Source organism: Octopus bimaculoides, chromosome 5 (assembly GCF_046866305.1).
Source record: "Octopus bimaculoides isolate indiv1 chromosome 5, ASM4686630v1, whole genome shotgun sequence".
Taxonomy (NCBI): domain Eukaryota; kingdom Metazoa; phylum Mollusca; class Cephalopoda; order Octopoda; family Octopodidae; genus Octopus; species Octopus bimaculoides.
Window position 1 is genome coordinate 126,656,891 of NC_142932.1, and position 10,000 is coordinate 126,666,890.

At 37.7% G+C, this 10,000-nt stretch overlaps 1 protein-coding gene across 1 annotated transcript in view; it reads right to left on the bottom strand.

Moving 5' to 3' along the window:
- The window catches only part of LOC106867831 (uncharacterized), a 38,735-nt gene that overhangs the window by 2,134 nt on the left and 26,601 nt on the right, over window positions 1-10,000 (bottom strand). Inside the window, exons 2-3 of the mRNA XM_014912859.3 lie at window positions 4,721-4,832; window positions 1,414-1,491 (exon numbers count right to left, since the gene is read on the bottom strand). Coding sequence (XP_014768345.1) covers window positions 1,414-1,491; window positions 4,721-4,809 — 167 coding nt within the window. The 5' untranslated portion in view covers window positions 4,810-4,832. The remainder of the gene's footprint in view (window positions 1-1,413; window positions 1,492-4,720; window positions 4,833-10,000) is intronic.

Consider the following 10,000-nt stretch of genomic DNA (forward strand, 5'->3'; position numbering starts at 1 on the left):
TGACTACCCGATCAGAAGCCATGAGAGCCACTGCCTGGTACTGCATCCGGGCAATGCCTGGTACTGCATCCGGGCAAATGCCTGGTACTGCATCCGGGAAAATGCCTGGTACTGCATCCGGGCAATGCCTGGTACTGCATCCGGGCAAATGCCTGGTACTGCATCCGGGCAATGCCTGGTACTGCCCCGGGCAATGCCTGGTACTGCATCCGGGCAATGCCTGGTACCATTATTATTATTATTGGATTTGAGCTTGTATAATGTTGCATATGTTATGTTCTTGGAGATATTTCGTTTGTAACCTACTAAAAGAGATTTCACAAGAAATGCTGTTGTGCTTCCACGAATAAGAAAGTCGTTCCCCCCCTCGTTGTTTACCTTATTCTTATGACCTGAACTCTTTCAAGTCTAAAATAAATTCATTTCTTTCGTCTTCTTAATTTCTCCTTCTTCATAAAACTGAAGATCAGTGAAAAAGAGAACACCTATGCTGAACTATTGAAAAATCTGCAGTAACTCTATCCAGGTTATAAGTTCAGGTTTATACCTGTAATTATTGGGGAGCTGGGATATGTCTCACACTGCATAAATACCAATCTTGAGAAATTAGGCTTCTCAAAACAAGAAAGGAGAAAGCTGATTCGAAGTCTACAGATCCAATCCATCAGCGGAACTGTAAAGATCTGGAAAACTTTCCAGAAGTTTATTATCTTAATATATATGAGCGTGTCTAGACATGCAAGTATATACATGAGAATACATACATAGAACATACATACATACATACATACATGCATACAAAAATACCCTGTTGTTGATGTTGAAATTCCAGTAAAGAAACCTTGGATCTAGGTTAGAAACCGGTTCTTTCTCTATTGGCAAGAAATCTTGAAATAAATTGAATAACGACATACATACATACATACATACATACATACATACATACATACATACATACATACATACATTCATATATATAAAGTTTTTTTCAGAATGAGATAAAAAACAAGGCTGTGAAGATTTTAGAACATTTATACATAGGTCTTACAGCTGTTTCCAGGATATTTTTTATATCCTTCATCGGAGACGGTGTGAGAAAATGTGTGTGTGTGTGTGTGTGTGTGTGTGTGTGTGTGTGTGTGTGTGTGTGTGATTGTGTCTGTGTTTGTCCCAACCACTACTTGACATCCGGTGTTGGTGTGTTTACATTCCCGTAACTTAGCAATTCAGCTAAAGGAGCCGATGAAATAAGTACCAGGTTTTAAAAAAAAAGCACTGGGGTCGATAAATTTGACTAAAAATTCTTCAAGGTTGTGCTCCAGCATGGTCGTAGTCCAATGACTGAAACAAGTAAAAGATAAAAGATTAAAAGTAAAGGTCATGAAACAAACCGTTGTGGCAGATTATACTCACGCTTGTCTTAGAAGAGTCTGAAGTCTGTTTTGAAACCTGTTTAGCGGCACATCCCTTGCACTGGGATTGACACGAATACTGTAAACCACAAGAGAAAAAAAGGGAGAAAAGAGTTATTCATCCTGTGATATATTTTCGGTTTAATACTGTATATTTCATGCATGCAGACATTGTTTAAAGAACGAACGAAAAAGGCGAAGATATAAACGTCTGTTGAGTCACCCAGTCTTCCAAACCAACTTAGCTGACTCTCCTAATGCCCCAGTGAATAGCTATGAATAGACGTACAACTCATTTCGGTCAGATGAGTCGTACCTGTCATTCAAAGGGCCAGCTTTGTCATCTTCTGAGTCATGTTGACTCTCCTTGAGAACTACTTTAAGCGTACGCGTGTGTGCAGAGGGCTCAGCCACTTGAATGTTAATTTCACCAGCAGGCTATTCCGCAGGTCGGATCAACTTCAACCCGCGTCATTGTAACCGACGGAGTGCCAAATTAAGTATGATCATCATAGCATTCCATTATGTTGAAACATCATACAACTGAAGGGAAGAATGCTGACAATAATCCAAACTAAAACCGATATACTACATTGACAGTTTCACTAACAGTAACGGTTGGCAGATGGTAATCTAAACGTAATACGTCGGTCAAGTTGCTATTGGATACCAGTTCACACAGGTTATAACCACTAACATATCCTAGATCGATAAACTGTTTAGCTATGTTTAACAACTAGATTCTTAACTACCGCAGCTTGTTTCCACACAACGGTGTGAGATAAACTTTGAGACACATTGGTAAGGTGAACTAGTCAGTGCGAGTGTATTGCAGGATAATAAATAGCTTAAGGCTAAAATGACGAATATGGAATTTTATATTATTGGATTAGGTCCTTCATTGAAACACTATGGAATTACTCCCTGTTAGCTTTTGATAAACAGCCTTAAGGCAGCGAGCGAGCAGAAACGTTAGCACGTCGGGCGAAATGCGTAGCGGTAATTCGTCTGTCGTTACATTCTGAGTTCAAATTCTGCCGTGGTAGACTTTGCCTTTCATCCCTTTCGGGGTCGATAAATTAAGTGCCAGTTGCGTCCTGGATTCGATCTAATCGACTGGCTCCCTCCCCCAAAATTTCGGGCCTTGTGCCTAGAGTAGAAAAGAATCGTTAGCATGCCGGACAAAATCTTAGCGGCATTTTGTCCATCTTCTATTCTGAGTTCAAATTCCGCCGAAGTTTTCTTTGCTTTTCATCCCTATCGGGATCGATAAAATAAGCACCAAGTGAGCAATGGGACCGTCTTACCACCTCTCCCGAAATTGCTGGCTTTGTGCCAAAATTTGAAACCAATATTTGAAAAACAGCAGCCGAATCTTAAGTTAATCCTATACTTAGCGAAGTAGGTTTTAAAACATTTTTGTACGCCGCCACTCACCACTTACTTGACTACAAACCTTACCTTCGGATCCCACACAACTCTACGGAAGATTGATATTAAGACAAGAAAGAAACTTCAAAATGGTAAAAAATGAAGCCAGTCTTTTTATAGGAAAATCTTTTCTTCATATTCTTAAGTCGTAGATACGCGCTGGGGACATCCTGAAGCTTGAATATCAACAACATTACGTGGACCAACGTTTTCATGTGTATGTGTGTGTGTGTGGGGGGGGTTATTTCTGTGTGAGTGCGTTTGTATGTTTGTGTGCGTGTGTGTGCGCGTGTGTTTGTGTTTCTATTAGTGTTTGTGTGTGTGTGTGTGTGTATGCGTATATGTGTGTGTATATAAGTGCGTGTGTGTTTGTATCAGTGTTTGTGTGTGTGTGTGTGTGTGTGTGTCTGTGTTTATAGGCTTATGCGTATGTCATTGTCAATGTGCGTGGATTTCATTGATTGCATTTTGGAGTTTTTGTAAATGAATTGTTATTTATACGGAGGTCAGCTTTGTTCGGGTTGGCCAATGATCCCATAGAAATACAATAACATAATCAAATTTGTTCTCATTTTGTAAGAGAGAAGAGCAGCGTTCTTTGAACTCGGTACCGAAAAAGACATTCATGTGCGTCGCCGATTATTAAAAATCTAGAAATTCATCCTAAATTTAGAAATTCATCCTAAAGCACGAGCGCCTTCAATACATTGTTATTCATAACTGTTTTCACAAATATAACAAATAAACCAAATTAGCGATTGGTGTCTATATATTTTTTCCAGACTTAGAAAATAGTTTTTTTCTTTATTTTTTAATTTTTTTTTTTGTAAATTCCCTATTCGATCGACACTAATAATCATCTGATCACCATTTATCTGATCGTTAAGTTATAACGTTCACGTCCACGCCCGTTGTTTATAGAAGTGCTTTGAAGTAAAGTGTGTAGAGTGTGGTCGTCTCAAAAATACGATAGAGGTTTAGCCGCGCAGGATCTCCTTGATTGTGTCGAAGAAGACGAAAACATTTTGAAAACGGTCATAACAAGTGACGAATCGTGGGTCTGTAGCTATGATCCCGAAGCCAAGGCTCAGTTTTTTTTTCAGTGGAAGACCCCAGCAAGATTTCAAGACATCGAAGAAATACAAGTGTGCACTGAGGCAGCTGCTCGTTGTCCCTTAAAAGGAGTTCCAGGAATGCTTCCATCAATGGAAACGGCGCAGGAAGGGGACTACTTCGAAAGGGATTAAATGCCGGGCTCATGTGTGTGTAGTTTTCTTTTTATAGCATCGACCCGGATACTTTTTCATCCGACCCCGTCATGTATGTTTGATGTGTATGACTAATATGTCTGATGTGTATGGCTAATATGTTTGATGTGTATGACTAATATGTGTGATGTGTATGTATCATGCCTTGTAAGCTTACATTCATTAAGTGTGGGTGTTGCTTCTAGTTTGCGCACACCGTGTTCTCTTATACGTGAGTGTGATTTCATGCCTAATCTTCGTGTATTGAATATATTTTGAAATATGAATTTAAATGGGAGAGGGCGCGTGGCCTAGTGGTTAGTGTTTTGCACTAGCAATCTAGTAATCGTGGGTTCGCTTCCCAGACCAAGCGACGCGTTGTGTTTCGAATGATGCGGGATGGCATCATGCGAAAGCTGAAATGATGCAAAGCGCATTGTGACCAGCGATGTATAACAACGTCCTATACTCTGGTCGATCACGTGATTTAGAAATAGACATGGCATTAATAATGTGTGTGTGTGTTTGTGTGTGTGTGTGCGCGTATCTATATCTTCGAGAGTTCATTTTAATGCAACCCTATGAACATTGAAAAAAAAAAAGACATAAAAAAAACCGAAAGGTATTTACCTGTTTAATTCGCTCAGTTGCGGATCATACCAAGCCCAGTTATAAGGAAGCACAAGAAGCAAAGTGAGAAGATAGTAAAGTATGGCCATCGCTGTTGGGAAAAATAAAGAATCTGAAAGAGCAGAGAAAAAAAGACAACGACTTAATATGACGAAATTACACATGTCAAAGAATTCTCTATATGGTTGTGTGGTAAGAAGTTTGCTTCCCAACCAAATGGTTCAGAGTTCAGTCCCACTGCGTGGCACCCCGGGAGAGTGTCTTCTACTATTGCCCCGGGCCAACCAAAGCCTTGTGAATGTATTTGGTAGGTCGAAACTAAAATAATCTTGTCGTACATGTAAATTTTCGATGTCCAGTGGATTTAAGGACCGTATTTCCTATATGCTGAGCCCTAACACCTGCGAAGGAAATGCCACCGTAAAGTCATTTGGTTTGTGTCACCCTTCTCACTGAACGTCAAAACTTGTATGGGAAGGATATCCCTTAAAATAGTGGACAAACAATTCACACAATCACACAGATACGGGCGTTTGTTTCATAGACCCTTAAGAGGTATACTATACTGATACTAACCCATGCATTAAAAGTACAGAATATGCCGGCATAAAAGCCGAAATTTTGGTTCTAGATTTCAACGTTGAGAAAGTTACTTCGGCTTATTTGCCGGTCAAGCAGGAATTGTTCTCGAGAATTTTTAAAGATTTCTTTAAACGATTTATATTAGAAAGCCAGCAATCAATGAATTGGAGCGACTATGATGCCACTGTCCAGAAGATCGCAGATCGCAGAAACACACATTTTAATGGGTTTTTTTAAGTCAAAATTATTTTAAAATTTATTGTTTTTATTTTACATTTTAAAGACAATACACATGCACAAGTTAATACACACACACACACACACACACACACACACACACACACACACACACACTTTATTTGTGTATTAAGGCTAGCATTGGTTTCATGTTAAGAAAATATAATTTCTCCATGTGATCGGCTTGAAATTTCTAAAGATATTTTCTTAAAATGAATCTAATGGTAGCCTTAAAACACAAAGAATTTTCATCCACCAATGCGGTGTTGAGTACCCATTGTCATTGTTCGACATCTGCGTACGTACACACACACGCGCGCATGCGTACACACACACACACCCTGGTATAGGTATATAGATATACATATATACCGTTTATAGGTCCATTATAGGTAGAATCAGCAAAAAATTACTCCATCCAGTGGGAGATTAATGTAATTTAATATAAACAATTACAAAGGAGCTAGCAATAGTTTCATGCTTTAAGATACATTAAATTAGCAAATTTATATAACATTCTATGTATTTCTAAGAAATCTTTCGGGTTTAGTTCATAACATTAGATGTATTTAAAAACAAGAATACTGGCCTATGAGAAAATACGAGAAAAACGTTATTAACTGAGTCTGAATGGTTTCTTGGAAATACATAGAATGTATAAATCTTCTAATTTAATGTATCTTAAAGCATGAAACTATTAACAGCTCTTTTGCAATTTTGTGTGTATGTATGTATGTCATTATTCAGTTTATTTCAAGATTTCTTCCTAATAGAGAAAGGGTCAGTTTCTAACCTATATCCAAGGCTCCTTTATTGGAATTTCAACATCACCAACAGGATATTTTTGTGTGTATGTATGTATATATGCATGCATGTATGTATGTATGTATGTATGTATGTATGTATGTATGTATGTATGTATGTATGCATGCATGTGCAGATTTGTATGTTTTATATATGTATTCTCATGCATATAGTTGCATATCTAAACATGCTCATATATATTTAAATGATAAACTTCTGGAAAGTTTTACAGATTTTTACAGTTCTAGTGATGGATTGGATCTGTAGTCTTCGAATTAGTTTTCTCCTTTCTGGTTTTGAGAAACCTAATTTCTCAAGATTGGTATTTAGGCAGTGTGTTACAAATCCCAGGGCTCCATTAATTACAGGTATATACCTGAATTTGTAATCTGGATAGAGTAACTACAGATTTCCCAACAGTTCAGCATAGACGTTCTCTTTTTCACTGATCTTCAGCTTCATGTTAACATCCGCTGGGCAGCAAATTTCCACAACCGTAGACTGTTTCTCTTCTCTGTCCCAAATCATTATATCAGGTCTGTTGTGTTTACATTTTATTGAGATCTTCACTGGGACATTCCACCAGTACTCCTTTGTATGTATGTATGTATGTATGTATGTATGTTATCAATCAGTTTCATTTCTGTATTTCTTGTCCATAGAGAAAGAGCCGGACTCTAACATAGATTCAAGGCTTCTTCATTGGAACTTTTATCAATATCATCTAGGTATTTGTGCATATGTGTGTGTGTGCAGTATTTGATGCTAGTGTATGCGCAGATTTGTATGTTTGTTTTATGGATGCGTTTTTATGTCTAGATGCATGCATATGTACTTATGTGCTAAATTTTTGGAAAGTTTTACATATCTTTACAGTTCCATAGATGGCTTGAATCTGTAGTCTTCTAATCAGCCTTTTTCTTTCAGGTTTTGAGAACCCTAATTTTTCCAGGTTTTTGTTGAGGCAGTTCGTTACATATCCCAATGCCCCAACAATCACGGGTATGAATCTGAACTTGTAGTGTATGTATGTATGTATGTATGTATGTATGTATGTATGTATGCATGCATGCATGTATGTATGTATGTATGTATGTATGTACGAGTCAGGTAAGCAGTCAAAATTGATCTATCGTCTGGTTTTTCTATTGATTTCAAGATAAGCCATGACATGATCACTAAAATTACGAGGTACAATTTATTTACAGTCTTTAGTTTGGATCCATCGATGATGTATTCAGCGATTCAAACTCATCCTCCTCACTGTTATTAGTCCTAGCTACTAAGTCATCGGTTTAACTCTCATTAGGATTCACTACTAAAACAAAAAGCAATTATTTGTTCTAATTTTTTGTTTAGATTTAAGAAATCAAGCAAATGTGTTTATTTTTATTTATTCAATTCATAATTTAATAATAACATTAATATCTCTTTATTGCCCACATGGAGTTAAACACAGAGTGGACAAACAAGGATAGACAGAGGGATTAAGTCGATCAAATCGACCCCAGTGCGTAACAGGTACTCATTTAATCGACCCCGAAAGGATAAAAGGCAAAGTCGACCTCGGCGGAATTTGAACTCAGAACGTAGCGGCAGACGAAATACCGCTGAGCATTTCGCCCGACGTGCTAACGACTCTGCCAGCTCGCCGCCAATAATAATATTAATATTGGTCTAAAATTGTGACACAGGGGCAGCAATTTCGAGGTAATGGCTCAGTCGGATACAGTCACCCTCAGTATTCAACTGGTACTAATTTTATCGACCCGGAAAAGATGAAATGCAAAGTCGACCACGGCGGCATTTGAACTCCGAACGTCAAGACAGACGAAATGTCGCTAAGCATTTTATCCGGCGTGCTAACGATTCTGCCATATCACCACCTTAATAATAACCTTAATATGTGTTCTGTACAACACTCTAGCGTTCCACATTTGGGTTTTACATGCAAGGTTTGTCACATCACGTCATCTAAATTCTCTGAGATTCGCCATGGTTTCCAAGATCCACCTCACAGTAAATTCATGATTTGCGAAGATTCTGTTGAGGCTCTTAAATATTACTTGAGATCGATCGGCCATCGCTATACAATGCCCTCGGTTTATATGCAAGTAATATTAAAAAAACCAACGTTTGTGGTTGAAAAATATTCAGCTGGGCCTATGCGCCGATACATACCGTGCTTCCACAGAACACGAAACCGTTCCCTGTCGCAGGATTTCCTAATTCCACAAGCAACAAGAATAACAAAACCTGTCACAAGTTTTCTACTGCAGCTTTTAACATTAACACGAAACACAAATAACAATGATACTAAATACATAAAAAAATGGTGGTGGGAGAATAATTTGAATAGAAGCGAGAAAAATAAACTTTGCTGATCGCTAAAAGATCTTGTAACTATCTTATCAACTTGTGGATCGTCCGCTCGATGTTCCCTTGTAGGTAATTGCCTTATGATGATGATTTCAAATTTTGCCGCAAGAGTAGCAATTTTGGGGGAGGCGGGGTAAGTCATTTACACCGACACCAGTATTCAACTGGTACTTATTTTATCGCCCCCGAAAAGATGAAGGGCAAAGTCAACCTCGGTGGAATTTGAATCGTGCTAAGGATTCTGCCAGCTCGCTTTGTGTGTGTATGTGTGTGTGTGTGTGTGTGTGTGTGTGTGTGTGTGTGTGTGTGTGTGTGTGTGTCTGTCTGTCTGTTTATATCAAGTTAAAATAAAAGCAATTTTACATTAAACTGAATAATTTTTGTAGAGTACATATGTACACTTTAGCAAGAATATCATTAACTGTAACTTCGAAGTTTCAACCTGGCTAAGTTTTCCATTATTGTGCAAATAAGATCACCAGCAACTAAACCTAGCAATACATCTGCTGATAACTAACTTTTCAACTCCCTATTTTATTTTTGAACCCCTAAAAACAACCAGCAGACCTGAAGCTGACGCACCTAAATAGACAAACTTCCTTACAAATTTCCAAATGCATAACTGAATTCTGAACAATAACACAACTCCAAATAAAATCACCAAAACTCTTGCATATCTTTCTCTCCCAAACTATAGAAATCAACCGTCCGAATGCAAACGGGCTAAGACAATCTCTCAGCATACATTCAAGCATTTGGACTCACATGGACCGGTTCCTGGACTGCCGTAATAGTCTAATCTCTCTCTCTCTCTCTCTCTCTATATATATATATATATATATATATATATATATATATATATATATATATATATATATATATATATATATATATATATATTATATGTATGTATGTATGTATGTATGTATGTATGTATGTATCCTCTCTGGGCAATCGAGGCAGCGTTTAATTAAAATAGTTGTCTATGTATCATACTTAATGTATATACACTGTCGATAGGCCAGTTATTACAGTATTTGTTCTGAGATAACATCTTTTATTGAATTTCTGTCTTAAAAATACATTAAACATCAAGGAAAGACGAAAACTCGTCCCAACAACAACGATCGAGAATACCAGTGGCATTTGTCGCTTACTTTCAGCCACTCACATGATCTGAAAATAATTCTTAGTCTCCGATACTGGAAAAAAAGCGAATAAAGCATTCATTGAAGTGACAAATAACCACTCCGTTAATAAAGCATCTGATATACGCTA